This window comes from Salvelinus alpinus, chromosome 4 (genome assembly GCF_045679555.1).
Source record: "Salvelinus alpinus chromosome 4, SLU_Salpinus.1, whole genome shotgun sequence".
Lineage (NCBI taxonomy): Eukaryota > Metazoa > Chordata > Actinopteri > Salmoniformes > Salmonidae > Salvelinus > Salvelinus alpinus.
In genome coordinates, this window is record NC_092089.1 from 102,334,502 (window position 1) to 102,358,480 (window position 23,979).

A 23,979-nucleotide genomic window follows, 5' to 3' on the forward strand; every position below is an offset into this window, starting at 1 on the left:
ATAATAACACGTATCGTAGATAATGAAGTTATATGACTCTCAGAAACATCAGATAATAACACGTACCGTAGATAATGAAGTTATATGACTCTCAGTAACATAAGATAATAACACGTACCGTAGATAATGAAGTTATATGACTCTCAGAAACATCAGATAATAACACGTACCGTAGATAATGAAGTTATATGACTCTCAGAAACATCAGATAATAACACGTACCGTAGATAATGAAGTTTTATGACTCTCAGAAACATCAGATAATAACACGTACCGTAGATAATGAAGTTATACGACTCTCAGTAACATCAGATAATAACACGTACCGTAGATAATGAAGTTATATGACTCTCAGAAACATCAGATAATAACACGTACCGTAGATAATGAAGTTATATGACTCTCAGAAACATCAGATAATAACACGTACCGTAGATAATGAAGTTTTATGACTCTCAGAAACATCAGATAATAACACGTACCGTAGATAATGAAGTTATACGACTCTCAGTAACATCAGATAATAACACGTACCGTAGATAATGAAGTTATACGACTCTCAGTAACATCAGATAATAACACGTACCGTAGATAATGAAGTTATACGACTCTCAGTAACATCAGATAATAACACGTACCGTAGATAATGAAGTTATACGACTCTCAGTAACATCAGATAATAACACGTATCGTAGATAATGAAGTTATACGACTCTCAGTAACATTAGATAATAACACGTATCGTAGATAATGAAGTTATATGACTCTCAGTAACATCAGATAATAACACGTACCGTAGATAATGAAGTTATACGACTCTCAGTAACATCAGATAATAACACGTATCGTAGATAATGAAGTTATATGACTCTCAGTAACATCAGATAATAACACGTATCGTAGATAATGAAGTTATATGACTCTCAGAAACATCAGATAATAACACGTACCGTAGATAATGAAGTTTTACGACTCTCAGTAACATCAGATAATAACACGTACCGTAGATAATGAAGTTATACGACTCTCAGTAACATCAGATAATAACACGTATCGTAGATAATGAAGTTATACGACTCTCAGTAACATCAGATAATAACACGTATCGTAGATAATGAAGTTATACGACTCTCAGTAACATCAGATAATAACACGTACCGTAGATAATGAAGTTTTATGACTCTCAGAAACATCAGATAATAACACGTACCGTAGATAATGAAGTTATACGACTCTCAGTAACATCAGATAATAACACGTACCGTAGATAATGAAGTTATACGACTCTCAGTAACATCAGATAATAACACGTACCGTAGATAATGAAGTTATACGACTCTCAGTAACATCAGATAATAACACGTACCGTAGATAATGAAGTTATACGACTCTCAGTAACATCAGATAATAACACGTATCGTAGATAATGAAGTTATACGACTCTCAGTAACATCAGATAATAACACGTACCGTAGATAATGAAGTTATACGACTCTCAGTAACATCAGATAATAACACGTATCGTAGATAATGAAGTTATATGACTCTCAGTAACATCAGATAATAACACGTATCGTAGATAATGAAGTTATATGACTCTCAGAAACATCAGATAATAACACGTACCGTAGATAATGAAGTTATACGACTCTCAGTAACATCAGATAATAACACGTATCGTAGATAATGAAGTTATATGACTCTCAGTAACATCAGATAATAACACGTATCGTAGATAATGAAGTTATATGACTCTCAGAAACATCAGATAATAACACGTACCGTAGATAATGAAGTTATACGACTCTCAGTAACATCAGATAATAACACGTACCGTAGATAATGAAGTTATACGACTCTCAGTAACATCAGATAATAACACGTATCGTAGATAATGAAGTTATGACTCTCAGTAACATCACATCTAAAAAGTTCAGCATTGATTTTTTTTATTTATTCACACTGATCTTAGGGTCTAGTCTGGTCTGGTCTGGTCTGGTCTAGTCTGGTCTGGTCTGGTCTGGTCTGGTCTAGTCTGGTGTGGTTCGGTCTGGTCTGGTCTAGTCTGGTCTGGTCTAGTCTGGTCTGGTCTAGTCTGGTCTGGTCTAGTCTGGTCTGGTCTAGTCTGGTCTGGTCTAGTCTGGTCTGGTCTGGTCTAGTCTGGTGTGGTCTAGTCTGGTCTGGTCTAGTCTGGTCTGGTCTAGTCTAGTCTGGTCTGGTCTAGTCTGGTCTGGTCTAGTCTGGTGTGGTCTAGTCTGGTCTGGTCTAGTCTGGTCTAGTCTAGTCTAGTCTGGTCTGGTCTAGTCTGGTCTGGTCTGGTCTAGTCTAGTCTGGTCTGGTCTGGTCTGGTCTAGTCTGGTGTGGTTCGGTCTGGTCTGGTCTAGTCTGGTCTGGTCTAGTCTGGTCTGGTCTAGTCTGGTGTGGTCTAGTCTGGTGTGGTTCGGTCTGGTCTGGTCTAGTCTGGTGTGGTCTAGTCTGGTCTGGTCTGGTCTGGTCTAGTCTGGTGTGGTCTAGTCTGGTGTGGTCTAGTCTGGTGTGGTCTAGTCTGGTGTGGTCTAGTCTGGTCTGGTCTAGTCTGGTGTGGTTCGGTCTGGTCTGGTCTAGTCTGGTGTGGTCTAGTCTGGTCTGGTCTAGTCTGGTGTGGTCTAGTCTGGTGTGGTCTAGTCTGGTGTGGTCTAGTCTGGTGTGGTCTAGTCTGGTCTGGTCTGGTGTGGTTCGGTCTGGTCTGGTCTAGTCTGGTGTGGTCTAGTCTGGTCTGGTCTAGTCTGGTCTGGTCTAGTCTGGTGTGGTCTAGTCTGGTGTGGTTCGGTCTGGTGTGGTCTAGTCTGGTGTGGTCTAGTCTGGTGTGGTTCGGTCTGGTGTGGTCTAGTCTGGTGTGGTCTAGTCTGGTGTGGTTCGGTCTGGTGTGGTCTAGTCTGGTGTGGTTCGGTCTGGTGTGGTTCGGTCTGGTGTGGTTCGGTCTGGTGTGGTGTGGTCTAGTCTGGTGTGGTTCGGTCTGGTGTGGTTCGGTCTGGTGTGGTTCGGTCTGGTGTGGTGTGGTCTAGTCTGGTGTGGTCTAGTCTGGTGTGGTTCGGTCTGGTGTGTGTGTTTGTCATTCTGTCCCAAAGTACTTCTGTCCAAAGTGTGTGGGGGCGACCGGGTGCAGCTCTGTGGTGAGCAGGGTGATCTCTGGGAACTCTTGGAGAATGGCCTTGGCTCCTAGAGAGATGTAGAGACAGGAGGAGATAGTGAGAGACAGTGGAGGACGGATGTAGAGAGGCAAATAAAGGGAGGATGAGAGAGAGGAGTGTTCCTTACCGTGTGGGGTGGAGAAGAGAGAGAGGAGGATAATGTGTTTGGGTTGGAGTCCATGCTCAATCAACACCTGCACCGCCTCGATCACAGTGTTACCTGTACCTGGACACACACACAGTATTACCTGTACACACACACACACAGTATTACCTGTACACACACACACACACACACACACACACACACACACACACACACACACACACACACACACACACACACACACACACACACACAGTATTACCTGTACACACACACACAGTATTACCTGGACACACACACACACAGTATTACCTGTACCTGGACACACACACACACAGTATTACCTGGACACACACACACACACACACAGTATTACCTGTACCTGGACACACACACACACAGTGTTACCTGTACCTGGACACACACAGTATTACCTGGACACACACACACACAGTATTACCTGGACACACACACACACAGTATTACCTGGACACACACACACAGTATTACCTGGACACACACACACACAGTATTACCTGTACCTGGACACACACACACACAGTATTACCTGGACACACACACACACACAGTATTACCTGTACCTGGACACACACACACACAGTGTTACCTGTACCTGGACACACACAGTATTACCTGGACACACACACACACAGTATTACCTGGACACACACACACACACACAGTATTACCTGTACCTGGACACACACACACACAGTATTACCTGTACCTGGACACACACACACACAGTATTACCTGGACACACACACACACACAGTATTACCTGTACCTGGACACACACACACACAGTATTACCTGGACACACACACACACAGTATTGTAATGGTAACATTATGTCTGGATCTAGTAGTGGTACCGGTCAGTCTGGTAACATTACGTCTGGATCTAGTAGCGGTACCGGTCAGTCTGGTAACATTATGTCTGGATCTAGCAGCGGTACCGATCAGTCTGGTAACATTACGTCTGGATCTAGTAGCGGTACCGATCAGTCTGGTAACATTATGTCTGGATCTAGCAGCGGTACCGGTCATTATGTTACTCAGCAGTCTGGTAACATTACGTCTGGATCTAGCAGCGGTACCGGTCATTATGTTACTCAGCAGTCTGGTAACATTACGTCTGGATCTAGCAGCGGTACCGGTCAGTCTGGTAACATTATGTCTGGATCTAGCAGCGGTACCAGTCAGTCTGGTAACATTATGTCTGGATCTAGCAGCGGTACCGGTCATTATGTTACTCAGCAGTCTGGTAACATTACGTCTGGATCTAGCAGCGGTACCGGTCAGTCTGGTAACATTATGTCTGGATCTAGCAGCGGTACCGGTCAGTCTGGTAACATTATGTCTGGATCTAGTAGCGGTACCGGTCAGTCTGGTAACATTATGTCTGGATCTAGCAGCGGTACCGGTCAGTCTGGTAACATTATGTCTGGATCTAGCAGCGGTACCGGTCATTATGTTACTCAGCAGTCTGGTAACATTACGTCTGGATCTAGTAGCGGTACCGGTCAGTCTGGTAACATTATGTCTGGATCTAGTAGCGGTACCAGTCAGTCTGGTAACATTACGTCTGGATCTAGCAGCGGTACCGGTCAGTCTGGTAACATTATGTCTGGATCTAGCAGCGGTACCGATCAGTCTGGTAACATTATGTCTGGATCTAGCAGCGGTACCGGTCAGTCTGGTAACATTATGTCTGGATCTAGCAGCGGTACCGATCAGTCTGGTAACATTATGTCTGGATCTAGTAGCGGTACCGGTCAGTCTGGTAACATTATGTCTGGATCTAGTAGCGGTACCGGTCAGTCTGGTAACATTATGTCTGGATCTAGTAGCGGTACCGGTCAGTCTGGTAACATTATGTCTGGATCTAGCAGCGGTACCGGTCATTACGGTTCCTTATTTCACTGAAAGAATAAAAGTTTTGGTTTCAAAATAATAGTTCCGGATTCGACCATATCAATGACCAAAGGCTCGTATTTCTGTGTGTTATTATGTTATAATTAAGTCTATGATTTGATATTTGATAGAGCAGTCTGAGCAGTGGTAGGCACCAGCAGGCTCGTAAGCATTCATTCATACAGCACTTTCCTGCGTTTGCCAGCAGCTCTTCGCATGCTTGAAGCACAGCGCTGTTTGTGACTTAAAACCTATCAACTCCCGAGATTAGCCTGGCAATACCATAGTGCCTATAAGAACATCCAATAGTCAATTTTGCCACAACTTTGGAAGTATGCTTGGGGTCATTGTCCATTTGGAAGACCCATTTGCGACCAAGCTTTAACTTCCTGACTGATGTCTGAGATGTTGCTTCAATACATCCACATCAATTTCCTCCCTCATGATGCCATCTATTTTGTGAAGTGCACCAGTCCCTCATGCAGCAAAGCACCCCCACAACATGATGCTGCCACCCCCGTGCTTCACGGTTGGGATGGTGTTCTTCGGCTTGCAAGCCTCCCCCCTTTTCCTCCAAACATAATGATGGTCATTATGGCCAAACAGTTTTATTTTTGTTTCTTCAGACCAGAGGACATTTCTCCAAAAAGTACGATCTTTGTCCCCATGTGTAGTTGCAAAACGTAGTCTGGCTTTTTTATGGCGGTTTTGGAACAGTGGCTTCTTCCTTACTGAGCAGCCTTTCAGGTTATGTCGATATAGGACTCGTTTTACTGTGGATATAGATACTTTTGTACCGGTTTCCTCCAGCATCTTCACAAGGTCCTTTGCTGTGTTCTGGGATTGATTTACACTTTTTGCACCAAAGAACGTTCATCTCTAGGAGACAGAACGCGTCTCCTTCCTGAGCGGTATGACGGCTGCGTGGTCCCATGGTGTTTATACTTGCGTACTATTGTTTGTACAGATGAATGTGGTACCTTCAGATGTTTGGAAATTGCTCCCAAGGATGAACCAGACTTGTGGAGGTCTACAATATGTTTTCTGAGGTCTTGGCTGATTTCTTTTGATTTTCCCATGATGTCAAGCAAAGAGGCACTGAGTTTGAACGTAGGCCTTGAAATACATCCACGGGTACACCTCCAATTGACTCAAATTATGTCAATTAGCCTATCAGAAGCTTCTAAAGCCATGACATCATTTTCTGGAATTTTCCAAGCTGTTTAAAGGCACAGTCAACTTAGTGTATGTAAACTTCTGACCCACTAGAATTGTAACACAGTGAATTATAAGTGAAATAATCTGTCTGTAAACAATTGTTGGAAAAATGACTTGTGTCATACACAAAGTAGATGTCCTAACCGACTTGCCAAAACTATAGTTTGTTAACAAGAAATGTGTGGAGTGGTTGAAAAACAAGTTTTAATGACTCCAACCTAAGTATACGTAAACTTCCGACTTCAACTGTATTTCATATGTTCTGAGCAAGGAACTTAAACGTTAGCTTTTTTACACATATTGCACTTTTACTTTCTTCTCCAACACTTTGTTTTTGCATTATTTAAACCAAATTGAACATGTTTCATAATTTATTTGAGACTAAATTGATTTTATTTATGTATTATATTAAAGTTAAAATAAGTGTTCATTCAGTATTGTTGTAATTGTCATTATTACAACATTTTTTAATTTTTTAAATTTTTTTTTTTAAATCGGCCTATTTAATCGGTATCGGCTTTTTGGTCCTCCAATAATCGGTATCGGCGTTGAAAAATCATAATCGGTCGACCTCTAATTGTGATATCATTGTGGGGTATTGTGATGTCATTCTGGGGTATTGTATGTAGTTTGATGAGGGAAAAAAACGATTTAATCCAATTTAGAATAAGGCTGTAATGTAACCGAAAGGTTGCAAGATCGAATCCCCGAGCTGACAAGGTGCAAATCGTTCTGCCCCTGAACAAGGCAGTTAACCCACTGTTCCTAGACCAGTTAACCCACTGTTCCTAGACCAGTTAACCCACTGTTCCTAGACCAGTTAACCCACTGTTCCTAGACCAGTTAACCCACTGTTCCTAGGCTGTCATTGTAAATAAGAATTTGTTTTTAACTGACTTGCCTAGTTAATTAAAAGGTTTAAAAAAAATGCATTGTATGTCCAGGTGTATAACTAGACTGGTGCACATTAAGAATATAATTTGAAGTTATTAGCTGAGAGTTTATAAATTGGGTTGTAGTTATCTAGGTCAGAAGGATCTCCACCTTTGTAAAGGGGGAGGACATGCACTGCCCTCCAGATCTTATTTTCAGAAACCATTCTTTCCAATAGGTGGCCAGCTGAGGGAAAATGGTTATTAAAACCATCACAAATGTCATTTTTGTCTGTTGTGGGACCAGAAGCTGTCATAACCTGATGTGGGGTTTGACTGAATTTGATCAACTGCTGGTTCTAATGTATTTGTCTAAAGTTAATGACGACATGTTAACAACAGGAAATTATACTTTTTCACCATTTTCACTATTTGCTGAAAAAAACTCCAGGATTAGGAAAAATAACCCAACATTCAAGACATCTGTAATATTTTCCCCTTTGACAGGATCTTTTTACTTACTCAGTATTGGGTACATGAGCAGCACCTTCCTCCTGTTTATGTCTGGGGGGAACTTAGCATAGTAGACCTTAGCCTCCTGGGTCTCTTCATCACTCTGGATCAGGATCTTCCCGATGCGGATGGACCTACAACAGTCCCTCAGACCCTGCTCCATGGCCTCACCTGGGGGATGGACAGACACAGGTCCCTAAACAGGTCAGGTATGTGAAAAGAAAAGGACATATTTTTCAGTAGCGGGGGATACCAGAAAGGTTGTTTGTCTTGAACTCACCACTTCTCATGATGCTGACTCCACAGTTACCTCTCTCAAACTTTACACCTTCATACATGTGTCCTGGAGAGACATGAAGCAGAATATGGATAGTGTGTAGGGGTCAGCGTGCAATTAGGGCATCCATCCACACGGTGCTCAGAATGACAGAAATCACATTTAGAATAGGGTAATTCATATAAACAGAACATGCAAGTCGAGGATGCAACGATGTGAGGTAAGCAGGAATCAGGAGGATAGTGGTATATATTATATATATATGTATGTATATATATATGGTCAGATTTGCCGAATGGAGGGTGAGGGAGTAAAGGTGGTCTAGAGATATTTTCCCTCTGGTTGCACATTAAACATGCTGGTAAAAACGAGGTAAAATGGATTTAAGTTTCCCTGCATTAAAGTCCCCGGCCACTAGGAGCACCGCCTCAATGAGCATTTTCCCATTTGCTCATTGAGTGCAGTCTTAGTGCCAGCATTGGTTTGTAGTGGTAGACAGCTACAATGAATATAGATGAGAACTCTCTTGGTAAATAGTGTGGTCTATAGCTTATCATGAGATACTCTACCTCAGGCGAGCAAAACTTTAAGACTTCCTTAGATTTAGTGCACCAGCTGTTGTTTACAAATCTACCGTCACCCCTTGTCTTACCAGAGGCAGCTGTTCTATCCTGCCGAAAAAGCGTAAAACCTGCCAGCTGTATGTTAGTCATGTTGTTGTTCAGCCACGACTCAGTGAAACATAAGATGTTACAGTTAATGTCCCGTAGGTAGGATATACGTGCCCGTAGTTCAACTATTTTATTATCCAATGATTGTACGTTGGCTAATAGGACCGATGGTAAAGGCAGATTACCCTCTCGCCATCAGTTCCGTGTCTTTCTCCTGCGAATGACGGGGACGAGGGCCTTGTCGGGTGTCTGGACTAAATCCTTTGCGTCCGACGCGTTATAGAAAAAAAACGTATTCCAGTACGGGGTGAGTAATCGCTGTCCTGATATCTAGAAGCTAATTTCGGTTACAAGAGACGGTGGCAGAAACATTATGTACAAAATGTTACGCTAAAAAACACACAATAGCACAATTGGTTTAAGGGACTGTAAAACAGCAGCCATTATTATTAACAGAGATTTTAAAAAAAACAGCCATTAGATATTTAGTAAATAGATCTAATAGGCTACTTTGAAGCAAGGTAAGACATGCCCATGCCTCATATGTATCAAAACGTTCACATTTCAATTAAATGATGTTTTCAAAATGCCTCCAGCTCATTGGGAAGTAGTGTGAGAAGCCCTGTTGAAGCCTTCCGTTGAACATTCCACGTTCAAAACAACTGGGATTCTTTTTCCCGTCTAACTCAGAATTCCAACGCGGGAACTCTGGACTCTTTCTAGAGCTCCGACTTTTCGACCTGAAGATCACCTACGTCATGATTTGACATCGTATTTTTCCAAGTTCCCACAATGCACCACTGTCTGACAGATTTTCCACTCAAAGGCTCTGTAGCTGTACGGTGTGACGAACAAGACGCATACATAACGAAAACACGTAACGAATATACTGTACACGCGCCAATTTAATTCCACTAAATTATGCAAATGCCCCTATAGACTGATAAGCATGTCCAGATTAATGTATTTCCATCAATGAAGAAGCTATAAAACATTATTTCACAATGGGATATTTTTCTTCTTCTCCCAGACAATTGGCCTGCGCCAATTTTATTCATATAAAAACAGCTAACGGAAACCCTGCTGTAGGAGTGGTCACAGTGCACTCTGGGTAGGGGTTAGGGAGTAAGAGTCAGTACCTGTAGGAGTGGTCACAGTGCCCTCTGAGTAGGGGTTAGGGAGTAAGAGGCAGTACCTGTAGGAGTGGTCACAGTGCACTCTGAGTAGGGGTTAGGGAGTAAGAGGCAGTACCTGTAGGAGTGGTCACAGTGCACTCTGAGTAGGGGTTAGGGAGTAAGAGTCAGTACCTGTAGGAGTGGTCACAGTGCCCTCTGAGTAGGGGTTAGGGAGTAAGAGGCAGTACCTGTAGGAGTGGTCACAGTGCACTCTGAGTAGGGGTTAGGGAGTAAGAGGCAGTACCTGTAGGAGTGGTCACAGTGCACTCTGAGTAGGGGTTAGGGAGTAAGAGTCAGTACCTGTAGGAGTGGTCACAGTGCACTCTGAGTAGGGGTTAGGGAGTATGAGTCAGTACCTGTAGGAGTGGTCACAGTGCACTCTGAGTAGGGGTTAGGGAGTAAGAGTCAGTACCTGTAGGAGTGGTCACAGTGCACTCTGAGTAGGGGTTAGGGAGTAAGAGTCAGTACCTGTAGGAGTGGTCACAGTGCCCTCTGAGTAGGGGTTAGGGAGTAAGAGTCAGTACCTGTAGGAGTGGTCACAGTGCACTCTGAGTAGGGGTTAGGGAGTAAGAGTCAGTACCTGTAGGAGTGGTCACAGTGCACTCTGAGTAGGGGTTAGGGAGTAAGAGTCAGTACCTGTAGGAGTGGTCACAGTGCACTCTGAGTAGGGGTTAGGGAGTAAGAGTCAGTACCTGTAGGAGTGGTCACAGTACACTCTGAGTAGGGCAGCTGGTTCAGTCCTTCCTCCACCACCAGTCTGATCTGAGGATGAAGATCAACAGTTCTAACTCTTCATGCTATTTTCCCAGGAAATGAACAACTGTAGCTACTAGCTAGCTGGTGACTTGTAAAAGGAATCTTACCAGTCGGTCTGCACAGAACACAAAATCCCCTCTGCTGGTTGTCCTGCAAAACATGAACAAACATAATTTGTCCTGTTGAGGCCACAGCATCTTGTTACCTTGCTCCCACCTCTGAGTTGAGTACACACACACGGCGTCGGAGAAGATGGCTGATGTTTTTACGTGTCCCCAACCGATTGTGTTTTTATGTTTGTTTTTTTGCGTTGTTTGTAACTTATTTTGTACATAATGTTGCCGCTACCGTCTCTTATGACCGAAAATAACTTCTGGACTTCAGAACAGCGATTACTCACCACGGAATGGCAGAAGCTTTTCTTTTTCCTTTAACGAGCCCGACATACTGCTTTCCCGGGAACAAAACCCAAATCCCTGTCATTTGCGTGAAGAAAAGAGGATGGAGGTCGGGCTGCCTTCTGAGAATTCGTAGGCGATTGAATAAACCCCCCTTGCCTTCTGTCCTACTAGTTAGCGTGCAATCATTGGAAAATAAAATCAACGACCTACGAGGAAAATTTAACTACCAACGGGACATTTAAAAACTGTAATATCTTATGCTTCACGGAGTCGTGGCTGAACGACGACATTATCAACATACAGCTGGCTGGTTATACAATGTATCGGCAGGATAGAACAGCAGCGTCTGGTAAGACAAGGGGTGGCGGTCTATGCTTATATGTAAACAACAGCTGGTGCACGATATCTAAGGAAGTCTTAAGGTTTTGCTCACCTGAGGTAGAGTATCTCATGATAAGCTGTAGACCACACTATCTACCTAGAGAGTTTATCTGTATTTTACGTAGCTGTCTACATACCTCCACAGTCAGAGGCTGGCACTAAGACCGCACTCAATGAGCTGTATTCCACCATAAGCAAACATGAAAACGCTCACCCAGAGGCGGCGCTCCTAGTGGCCGGGGACATTAATGCAAATTTCTATCTGCATGTTAAATGTGCAACCAGAGGGGGGGAAAAACGTACTCTAGACCACCTTTACTCCACACACAGAGACGCGTACAAAGCTCTCAATTGCCCTCCATTTGGAAAATCTGACCATAATACTATCCTCCTGATTCCTGCTTACAAGCAAAAACTAAAGCACGAAGCACCAGTGACTCGGTCAATAAGAAAGTGGTCAGATGAAGCAGATGCTAAGCTACAGGACTGTTTCGCTAGCACAGACTGGAATATGTTCCGGGATTCTTCCTATGGCATTGTGGAGTACACCACATCATTCATTGGCTCCATCAAAAAGTGCATCGATGACGTCGTCCCCACAGTGACTGTACGTACATACCCTTACCAGAAGCCATGGATTACAGGCAACATCCGCACTGAGCTAAAGGCTAGAGCTGCCGCTTTCAAGGAGCCAATCACATTCTAATCCAAGATGGCGTAGCAGTCGGATGTGTCTTTGTCCTCTCTTGTCCCGTGTAAATAGTATTCGTATTTTTCGTATACATTTCGTATTTATTTTAATTTCACTTTCCATCTAGGAACTGAATATACATTCCTACATTCCGCCTCACCCAATGTGGTACGGACCTGCAATTTTTTTTATATACTTTAGAACCGTAACCCCAATCAGAAGCTAGCCAGATAACTAGCTACTAGCTAGTAGTCAGTTAGCCACTGCTGCGGTCTTCGCCCTTAACTCGGACACAGCCAGCTTCAATACCGGGCCAATACCTGCCAGTCTGCAAGCGCGATATCAACCCAGAGCATATAGGACTGCTTTTTCTCTACCACATCACCGGATTCCTGACGCAAGCTCTGGACAATTACACCGTATTATCACAGCTAGCTAGCTGCAACCGAGTGGCTACTACTGGCTAACACCTCTGTCCCGAAGCAAGCACCAGTTAGCCTTGAGCTAGCCTCGAGCTAGGCCCATCTGCCGGCTAGCCGAAGAGGTCTACCAGCTAGCGCAGTTAGCGCCACTGCCACGAAGCTAGCACCAGTTAGCAAACACAATTCTACAATTCACAACCTCTCTTTCGCCATTCGGCTTGGATTCTCTGGATTCTCTGTCGACACGACCACGTCTGAGCAGACCCCCTCCGTCTGAGCAGACCACCCCCCGGGCTACTAACTTTAAACGCCGCGTGCTAGCTTAGTGGAGGCCTCTCTGCTCCATCTACGGCTGCCCCCTGGACACTATGATCACTTGGCTACATAGCTGATGCATGCTTGACTGTCCATTAATTCACGGTACTCCATTCTGTTTATTTGTGTTTTATCTGTCGGCTCTGTGCTTTAACTCAGGATCTGTGTGTAGTTAATCCGACCCTCTCTGCCTAGTCGTCATCATTTTTACCTGTTGTTGCTGTGTTAGACTAGCACCCTGTTATTGCTGCTGTTATCTTACCTGTTGTTTTAGCTAGCTCTCCCAATCAAGACCTGCAATCACTTTATGCCTTATTGTATGTCTCTCTCAAATATCAATATGCCTTGCATACTGTTGTTCAGGCTAGCTATCATTATCATTGTTTTGGTTTGCAATGGACCCTGTAGTTCCACTCTCCGTACCTCTGATACCCCTTTTGTCCCACCCCCCACACATGCGGTGACCTCACCCATTGAGACCAGCATGTCCAGAGATACAACCTCTCTTATCATCACCCAGTGCCTGGGCCTGCCTCCGCTGTACCCGCGCCCCTCCATACCCCTGTCTGCACATTATGCCCAGAATCTATTCTACCACGCCCATAAATCTGCTCCTTTTATTCTTTGTCCCCAACGCTCTAGGCGACCAGTTTTGATAGCCTTTAGCCGCACCCTCATCCTACTACTCCTCTGTTCCTCGGGTGATGTGGAGGTAAACCCAGGCCCTGCATGTCCCCAGTCACCCTCATTTGTTGACTTCTGTGATCGAAAAAGCCTTGGCCTCATGCATGTCAACATCAGAAGCCTCCTCCCTAAGTTTGCCTTACTCACCGCTTTAGCACACTCTGCCAATCCTGATGTCCTTGCCGTGTCCGAATCCTGGCTTAGGAAGGCCACCAAAAATTCTGAGATTTCCATACCCAACTATAACACTTTCCGTCAAGATAGAACTGCCAAAGGGGGAGGAGTTGCAATCTACTGCAGAGATAGCCTGCAAAGTTCTGTCATACTTTCCAGGTCTATGCCCAAACAGTTCGAACTTCTAATTTTAAAAATTAATCTCTCCAGAAATAAGTCTCTCACTGTTGCCGCCTGCTACCGACCCCCCTCAGCTCCCAGCTGTGCCCTGGACACCATCTGTGAATTGATCGCTCCCTATCTAGCTTCAGAGTTTGTTCTGTTAGGTGACCTAAACTGGGATATGCTTAACACCCCGGCAGTCCTACAATCCAAGCTTGATGCCCTCAATCTCACACAAATCATCAAGGAACCCACCAGGTACAACCCCAAATCCGTAAACATGGGCACCCTAATAGACATTATCCTGACCAACCTGCCCTCCAAATACACCTCTGCTGTCTTCAATCAAGATCTCAGCGATCACTGCCTCATTGCCTGTATCCGCCACGGGTCCGCGGTCAAACGACCACCCCTCATCACTGTCAAACGCTCCCTAAAACACTTCTGCGAGCAGGCCTTTCTAATCGACCTGGCCCGGGTACCCTGGAAGGATATTGACCTCATCCCGTCAGTTGAGGATGCCTGGTCATTCTTTAAATGTTACTTCCTCACCATATTAGACAAGCATGCTCCGTTCAAAAAATGCAGAACCAAGAACAGATATAGCCCTTGGTTCACTCCAGACCTGACTGCCCTCGACCAGCACAAAAACATCCTGTGGCGAACTGCAATAGCATCGAAGAGCCCCCGCGATATGCAACTGTTCAGGGAAGTCAGGAACCAATACACGCAGTCAGTCAGGAAAGCAAAGGCCAGCTTTTTCAAGCAGAAATTCGCATCCTGTAGCTCTAACTCCAAAAAGTTCTGGGATACTGTAAAGTCCATGGAGAACAAGAGCACCTCCTCCCAGCTGCCCACTGCACTGAAGCTAGGTAACACGGTCACCACCGATAAATCCGTGATAATCGAAGACTTCAACAAGCATTTCTCAATGGCTGGCCATGCCTTCCTCCTGGCGACTCCAACCTTGGCCAACAGCCCCGCCCCCCCCGCTGCTACTCGCCCAAGCCTCCCCAGCTTCTCCTTTACCCAAATCCAGATAGCAGATGTTCTGAAAGAGCTGGAAAACCTGGACCCATACAAATCAGCTGGGCTTGACAATCTGGACCCCCTATTTCTGAAACTGTCCGCCGCCATTGTCGCACCCCCTATTACCAGCCTGTTCAACCTCTCCTTCGTATCATCTGAGATCCCCAAGGATTGGAAAGCTGCCGCGGTCATCCCCCTCTTCAAAGGGGGAGACACCCTGGACCCAAACTGTTACAGACCTATATCCATCCTGCCCTGCCTATCTAAGGTCTTCGAAAGCCAAGTCAACAAACAGATCACTGACCATCTCGAATCCCACCGTACCTTCTCCGCTGTGCAATCCGGTTTCCGAGCCGGTCACGGGTGCACCTCAGCCACGCTCAAGGTACTAAACGATATCATAACCGCCATCGATAAAAGACATTACTGTGCAGCCATCTTCATCGACCTGGCCAAGGCTTTCGACTCTGTCAATCACCATATTCTTATCGGCAGACTCAGTAGCCTCGGTTTTTCTAATGACTGCCTTGCCTGGTTCACCAACTACTTTGCAGACAGAGTTCAGTGTGTCAAATCGGAGGGCATGTTGTCCGGTCCTCTGGCAGTCTCTATGGGGGTACCACAGGGTTCAATTCTCGGGCAGACTCTTTTCTCTGTATACATCAATGATGTTGCTCTTGCTGCGGGCGATTCCCTGATCCACCTCTACGCAGACGACACCATTCTATATACTTCCGGCCCTTCCTTGGACACTGTGCTATCTAACCTCCAAACGAGCTTCAATGCCATACAACACTCCTTCCGTGGCCTCCAACTGCTCTTAAACGCTAGTAAAACCAAATGCATGCTTTTCAACCGTTCGCTGCCTGCACCCGCACGCCCGACTAGCATCACCACCCTGGACGGTTCCGACCTAGAATATGTGGACATCTATAAGTACCTAGGTGTCTGGCTAGACTGCAAACTCTCCTTCCAGACTCATATCAAACATCTCCAATCCAAAATCAAATCAAGAATCGGCTTTCTATTCCGCAACAAAGCCTCCTTCACTCACGCCGCCAAACTTACCCTAGTAAAACTGACTATCCTACCGATCCTCGACTTCGGCGATGTCATCTACAAAATAGCTTCCAACACTCTACTCAGCAAACTGGATGCAGTTTATCACAGTGCCATTCGTTTTGTTACTAAAGCACCTTATACGACCCACCACTGCGACCTGTATGCCCTAGTCGGCTGGCCCTCGCTACATGTTCGTCGTCAGACCCACTGGCTCCAGGTCATCTACAAGGCTATGCTAGGTAAAGTGCCGCCTTATCTCAGTTCACTGGTCACGATGGCTACACCCACCCGCAGCACGCGCTCCAGCAGGTGTATCTCACTGATCATCCCTAAAGCTAAAACCTCATTTGGACGCCTTTCCTTCCAGTTCTCTGCTGCCTGCGACTGGAACGAATTGCAAAAATCTCTGAAGTTGGAGACTTTTATCTCCCTCAACAACTTTAAAAATCTGCTATCCGAGCAGCTAACCGATCGCTGCAGCTGTACATAGTCCATCTGTAAACTACCCACCCAATTTACCTACCTCACCCCCCATACTGCTTTTATTTATTTACTTTTCTGCTCTTTTGCACACCAGTATCTCTTCTTGCACATGATCATCTGATGATTTATCACTCCAGTGTTAATCTGCTAAATTGTAATTATTCGATTTATTGCCTACCTCATGCCTTTTGCACACATTGTATATAGATTCTCTTTCTTTCTACCATGTTATTGACTTGTTTATTGTTTACTCCATGTGTAACTCTGTGTTGTCTGTTCACACTGCTATGCTTTATCTTGGCCAGGTCGCAGTTGCAAATGAGAACTTGTTCTCAACTAGCCTACCTGGTTAAATAAAGGTGAAATAAAATAAATAAATAAAATAAAATATCCCAGAAGCTTACAAGAAATCCCGCTATGCCCTCCGACGAACCATCAAACAGGCAAAGTGTCAATACAAGACTAAGAACGAATCGTACTACACCGGCTCCGACACTCGTCGGATGTGCCATCCAGGACCTCTATACCAAGTGGTGTCAGAGGAAGGCCCTAAAAATTGTCGAAGACTCCAGCCACCCTAGTCATAGACTGTTCTCTTTGTTACCTGTTAAAATATTTGATCAAGATTTAAGATAAATGATTAAATAATTCTACCCGGAAACTTAACCATTAGGGATTAGAGGTTATGGACAAGGAGTAATTAAAGCTGATAAACATAAGTCCAACTAGGTTGGACCTGGGAATAGAGGAATGTATGTGTGTGCCGAAAGAAAACAAAGAGGAGCCTTAACCTATGTTTGAACCGACCCGGCTATAACTCTGGGGAGATAAGATGGGACAGGGAGAACCCCTCCAGGTTTCCCTTATCCGGGGGGGACTGGAACTGTCAGCTGGGTAGTGATCAACTGTGGTGAGAATTGTAGAGACCAAGAAAGCTCTTCTAATGTTAGTGTGTATGTATGTGCGTATGTTAAGAGAAGGTTATAAAGGGAACGTCTTTGTATATGCACAGGAGAGCTCTCGCAAATAAACTTGGATTTGATCAATAGTGAGCTGGGAATTCTGTCTGTTTCATTTAAAACCAGAACTTTACAACCTCTGGGTTGCAGACCGATTAAGATCATTGAAATTTATGAACATTGATTACAAATTCTATAACACTACCGCACTGCAAGCGGTACCGGAGCGCCAAGTCTAGGTCCAAGAGGCTTCTAATCAGCTTGTACCCTGAAGCCATAAGACTCCTGAACAGCTAATTAAATGGCTACCCAGACTATTTGCATTGCCCCCGCCCCTTTTTACTCCACTGCTACTCTGCTATTATCTATGCATAGTCACTTTAATAACTCTACCTACATGTACATATTACCTCAATTAATCGGTGCCCCGCACATTGACTCGTTATCCCCCTGTATTACTTGTTACTTTTATTACTTTTATTTCTTATTCTTATTTTTTAAACTGCATTGTTGGTTAGGGGCTCGTAACCAAGCATTTCACTGTGAGGTCTACTACACCTGTTGTATTCAGCATTTCACTGTAAGGTCTACTACACCTGTTGTATTCAGCATTTCACTGTGAGGTCTACTACACCTGTTGTATTCAGCATTTCACTGTGAGGTCTACTACACCTGTTGTATTCAGCATTTCACTGTAAGGTCTACTACACCTGTTGTATTCAGCATTTCACTGTGAGGTCTACTACACCTGTTGTATTCAGCATTTCACTGTAAGGTCTACTACACCTGTTGTATTCAGCATTTCACTGTAAGGTCTACTACACCTGTTGTATTCAGCATTTCACTGTGAGGTCTACTACACCTGTTGTATTCAGCATTTCACTGTAAGGTCTACACCTGTTGTATTCAGCATTTCACTGTGAGGTCTACTACACCTGTTGTATTCAGCATTTCACTGTAAGGTCTACACCTGTTGTATTCAGCATTTCACTGTGAGGTCTACTACACCTGTTGTATTCAGCATTTCACTGTAAGGTCTACTACACCTGTTGTATTCAGCATTTCACTGTAAGGTCTACACCTGTTGTATTCAGCATTTCACTGTAAGGTCTACTACACCTGTTGTATTCAGCATTTCACTGTAAGGTCTACTACACCTGTTGTATTCAGCATTTCACTGTGAGGTCTACTACACCTGTTGTATTCAGCATTTCACTGTAAGGTCTACTACACCTGTTGTATTCAGCATTTCACTGTGAGGTCTACTACACCTGTTGTATTCAGCATTTCACTGTGAGGTCTACTACACCTGTTGTATTCAGCATTTCACTGTGAGGTCTACTACACCTGTTGTATTCAGCATTTCACTGTAAGGTCTACTACACCTGTTGTATTCAGCATTTCACTGTAAGGTCTACTACACCTGTTGTATTCAGCATTTCACTGTGAGGTCTACTACACCTGTTGTATTCAGCATTTCACTGTAAGGTCTACTACACCTGTTGTATTCAGCATTTCACTGTGAGGTCTACTACACCTGTTGTATTCAGCATTTCACTGTGAGGTCTACTACACCTGTTGTATTCAGCATTTCACTGTAAGGTCTACACCTGTTGTATTCAGCATTTCACTGTGAGGTCTACTACACCTGTTGTATTCAGCATTTCACTGTAAGGTCTACTACACCTGTTGTATTCAGCATTTCACTGTGAGGTCTACTACACCTGTTGTATTCAGCATTTCACTGTAAGGTCTACTACACCTGTTGTATTCAGCATTTCACTGTAAGGTCTACTACACCTGTTGTATTCAGCATTTCACTGTGAGGTCTACTACACCTGTTGTATTCGGCACATGTGACAAATAACATTTTATTTGAAACACTATGTAGCCAAATAAAAACATGATCACCAAGACAAACACTCACTTGTCTCTGATGATGGTCTGTAATTCTAGTATCTGACTGTTAAGAGGAAGCAGTTTGAGTTGAGGTCCAAGGTTTAAAACATCTGGCCCGAGTCCACCACCATTCGGACAGTTCCCGTTCAAACGCTGTTTATTGACGTCATCCACCGCTTCAGAGATTGGCGCCACCGGAACGCTGCTGCTGTTGTTACTGCTCGCGGCGAACCGAACATGCTTGGTTAAGTTATGTTCTTGGCCGGTAGTAACGTTATTTAACGACTGGTTGTGGCAGGGCATGTTGCTGTACTCACTGTATATTGTTAAAAAACGAATAAAGTTAGCTATTTGCTGACAACGAGCCGTACGTGTCACAACGTTGGTGACGTCAACACACCCGCCTGGTTTCAGGAAATGACGACAATTCCCACAACACTTAGGAAGGTCACAAGTACGTGATTGTTTAGAAATCGTATCAATCAGAAGAGTAAAACCTACATTACAAGCAACACGTCGAAATGTTATTTGATTAAGTATATAATGACCACATGTTTCGAAATAGCCACATAGATAGCTATTGTGATTTTATTCCTTTAAAAAAGTAATGAATGACGACGGGGGCAAAGTTCGTTCTAATAGGAAATTACGTAAGTTTGTTCGTTATCGAACCCGCCTTCCTTTGGCAAGATGGCTCCGCTGTTGGTACCGCTGGAATGCATTTTACAACTGCAAAGACGAAAATTGGCTATTTTACTGCAAAAGACAAGTTTTTATCATGTTTGGAGAGGAGGTAACAAACCGAATGGGAAGCAACGGAAACAACAGACTACTTATTTGGTGAGGGGGAGAAGGACACTGTTCTGAGAGTCTCTCTTTCGACACAAGCTGACAAGGGCACATCAACATGTTATAACGTTATCCAGTTTGGGATGACCGTGTGTTGATAAGTTATATTTTAGTCATATGTGGCAGCTACCAGAAAGTTAAGCTAACCAAGCTTGTGGTGCATGTTTTCACAAGATTGCCATGGCTGTCGATGTTTTGCTAGGTAGGTAGCCTTGCCTGCTACTCGTAGCCGGCAAGTTGAGGTGAAAGTGATTTCGACACATTACTAACTAACGTTAGCTAAATATACTTTGATAACTAACTAAAGTTATACCTCATACGTAACTTGCTGGGTAAATTTGTCACCGAGGTATATAGTTTGTGGGCCCCAGTGAGTGGGTTACGTGTTGACCATTTACAGTTGTCATTTAGTAGAAGCTCTTATACCTTCACGACTTACAGGAGTCATTGGGGTTAAGTGTCTTGCTGAAGGGCACATCGGCAGATTTTTCACCTAGTCGGTTCAGGGATTTGACCCAACGCTCTTAACCGCTAGGCTGTCTGCCTACTTTGGAACTGACAGAGTAAAACGTGTCAGTGCACAGTATGTGTAATTTGTAAGTCGCTCTGGATAAGAGCGTCTGCTAAATGACTTAAATGTTAAATGTTAAAAATGTCCCGTGAGATAAGACCCCAACCTGGAACCGACTGATATTGGCTGAACTTGGCAGACACCATTGGCGTATTCATTAGGCCAATTGTGTTGCAAAACGTTTCGTAAACGGAAGCGAACGAAACTGGGAGGGACCTACCTGAATTTGTCCAATAGAAACTCTAGAAATGTAATATTTTGCAACTGTTTGGACTAATGATTACACCCCAGGTTGTAAGCGAGCTAATACTACTGGTATGATGACAGAATTTACTCATAGTTGTTGGACAACACTGTCACAATGTGAGCCAACTCGGGATGCCGAGTATGGAACGTAGCCGCGATGCTGAGGCGGCCTTGAAAAGCGTAAATGTCTTGTCAAGTATTCAACCTCTTTGTTATGGCATAAGTAACTTCAGGAGTAAAAATGTGCTCAACAAGTCACATGATGAGCAGCATGGACTCTGTGTGCAGTAATGGTGTTTAACAGGATTTTTGAATGACAACCTCATCTCTGTACCCCACACATACAATTATCTGTAAGGTCCCTCAGTCGAGCAGTCAAACACAGATTCACCACAAAGACCAGGGAGGTTTTCCAATGCCTTGCAAAGACGGGCACCTATTGGTAGATGGGGTATAAAGAATACATTAAAAAGCAGACATTGACTAACCCTTTGAGCATGGTGAAGCTCAAAGGGACACATCCTTATTCTACACACTACACAGCCTTATTCTACACAGCCTTATTCTACACACAATACCCCATAATGACAAAGTGTAAACGGGTGTTTAGAAATATTTGCAAATAAATACAAAATAGATTATTTACGTAAGTGTTCAGACCCTTTGCTTTGAGACTTGAAATCGAGCTCAGGTACCGGTCGTTGGAGTGGGATGGTGTGGCGGGTCCGTGTCTGTCAGATCTGATACTGTGTACCGGTCATTGGAGTGGGATGGTGTGGCGGGTCCGTGAGGAGCTTTTGACCATGTCTTTGGATTCCTCATGTCTTACTCATTGTTTGAAAACAGTTTGGTCCAAATCGGATGTCGGGTACGAAATGTATTGAATATTATTTGGATCCTATAAATTAAAATGGCCGATATGGGTGCAATCAATTAGTATACTTTCTCAGAAATCAAATTATATCTCAACAAAATAATGTAGGAATGCGGATCTATTTCTAACTACAGAAAATATTTAAGAACTCTCTGAAATGGTGGGTGTCATGGCTGAAACTAAATGGATCGACCCACAGGTCATCAATACTGGTTACCACCTCCACTCTGTAGTCTTAGTTCTGTTCACAACCTCTGTCTCCTAAATACAATCTGTTAAATATTATCTGAACATTGTGACCTCAACTGACACCGGCTGTGTTTGAACCTGTTTTATCCCATAGCCCTCAGGGGGATCTTTCAACAAGAACGAATGTTTCTGTTCCCTCTGAGTCTCTACATTTTTACTGAAACAGGTTCCTCCCCTCTGGTCTCTCCTCTGGTCTCTCCTCCCCTCTGGTCTCTCCTCCCCTCTGGTCTCTCCTCTGGTCTCTCCTCCCCTCTGGTCTCTCCTCCCCTCTGGTCTCTCCTCCCCTCTGGTCTCTCCTCCCCTCTGGTCTCTCCTCCCCTCTGGTCTGGTCTCTCCTCTGGTCTGGTCTCTCCTCTGGTCTGGTCTCTCCTCTGGTCTGGTCTCTCCTCTGGTCTGGTCTCTCCTCTGGTCTGGTCTCTCCTCTCCTCTGGTCTGGTCTCTCCTCTCCTCTGGTCTGGTCTCTCGTCTGGTCTCTCCTCTCCTCTGGTCTCTCCTCTGGTCTGGTCTCTCCTCTCCTTTGGTCTGGTCTCTCCTCTGGTCTGGTCTCTCCTCTGGTCTGGTCTCTCCTCTCCTCTGGTCTCTCCTCTCCTCTGGTCTCTCCTCTCCTCTGTTCTCCTCTGGTCTCTCCTCTCCTGTTCTGTAGCTGAGCCCCAACCTGAGGACAGCCACATGGACAGTCAACAGGAGCGACGACAGCAGACGTTTACTGGAGGCTGCAAAGGTAGATTAGATTGTTATTGGAGCCTATGCCATTTACGGTATCAGAAACAATTCCGTTTAAATATGAACTCTGAAGAATCTAGTTGTAATATTGTGTGTATGCGTGCTTGTTCACAGCATTTGCAGGTGACAGAACGGACATGTTGGCACGGAAATGCGGGTGGAAGATTAAACACAGACCCCAAAAATGTGGTAAGAAAAATAGTACTTCCAAATGTTCTGTACCAGAAGCATGTTGTTTTATTAGCTCCGTGATCAGCATGTAAACAGAGAGAAAATAGGTGATCATTCATTTGTTCCTAACTCAATTCTGCAGGGAAAGAGTCACCTTTACTTTCATAGTAGACCAACAAAAAATGTTAAAAGACCTATTGCAATTGCTCTACCATTTCCTGGCTGCTAAAATTCGACGAGTTCGTCTAATTTATAGTTTGTGACAAAACAAGCAGTTGTGTAGAGAATCATTGAACCATCTAAACCACTGTGACAATCTTTGTGTTTTCAGCTGTTTGAATCTGGTGTACAAAAGTAAGACGCAAAAACTAAATTTAAGTATGGGAAGCATAGTAAATAGCGCACAGAATAGATCTGCTTCTTAGACTGGCTTTCAATTAGAATGACAGATCTATAACTCACATTTCTATGTGAATTTGTTTCGCCCAGAAAGTGACATATTGCAGCTTTAATTCCACTACTAGACCAGCAACAACCGATTGTTATATTGTCTGTCCTGTTATATCTCCTGTTATAAAGCCACGGTGGAAAAAGTACCCAAAATATCATACTTGTCATACTTTAGTAAAAGTAAAGATACCTTAATAGAAAATGACTCAAAAGTGAAAGTCACCCAGTAAAATACTACTTGAGTAAAAGTCTAAAAGTTTTTGATTTTAAATATACGTAAGTATCAAATGTAGAAAAACAAATAATTTCACAGCAAACCAGACGGGAGGATTTATTAGATTTTTTAAAAACATTTAGGTGATAGCCAGGGGCTCACTCCAACACTCAAGCATCATTTACAAATGAAGTATTTATGAATGACCAGGGACGTTCTCTTGCTCAGTGCGTGAATCTGACCATTTTCCTGTCCTGCTAATCATTCAAAATGTA

The 23,979-nt window shown here is 43.9% G+C and overlaps 2 protein-coding genes across 2 annotated transcripts in view; one reads left to right on the plus strand and one right to left on the minus strand.

The window, feature by feature from the left end:
- Positions 1 to 1,932: 1,932 nt before the first annotated feature.
- Positions 1,933 to 19,776, minus strand: LOC139574862 (uracil phosphoribosyltransferase homolog). Its single transcript, XM_071399830.1, has 7 exons — positions 19,386 to 19,776; positions 10,803 to 10,845; positions 10,632 to 10,701; positions 8,097 to 8,159; positions 7,826 to 7,987; positions 3,298 to 3,396; positions 1,933 to 3,198 (listed from the first exon to the last, which is right to left on the minus strand). Exons 1-7 carry the CDS (start codon positions 19,658 to 19,660, stop codon positions 3,092 to 3,094), a joined length of 819 nt encoding a protein of 272 aa, XP_071255931.1. The 5' UTR covers positions 19,661 to 19,776; the 3' UTR covers positions 1,933 to 3,091.
- Positions 19,777 to 19,888: 112 nt separating this feature from the next.
- The window catches only part of LOC139574861 (iron-sulfur clusters transporter ABCB7, mitochondrial-like), a 53,077-nt gene continuing 48,986 nt past the window's right edge, over positions 19,889 to 23,979 (plus strand). The window contains exons 1-3 of the mRNA XM_071399829.1: positions 19,889 to 20,197; positions 22,790 to 22,867; positions 22,984 to 23,058. Of these exons, the coding sequence (XP_071255930.1) occupies positions 20,048 to 20,197; positions 22,790 to 22,867; positions 22,984 to 23,058 (303 nt within the window). The 5' untranslated portion in view covers positions 19,889 to 20,047. The remainder of the gene's footprint in view (positions 20,198 to 22,789; positions 22,868 to 22,983; positions 23,059 to 23,979) is intronic.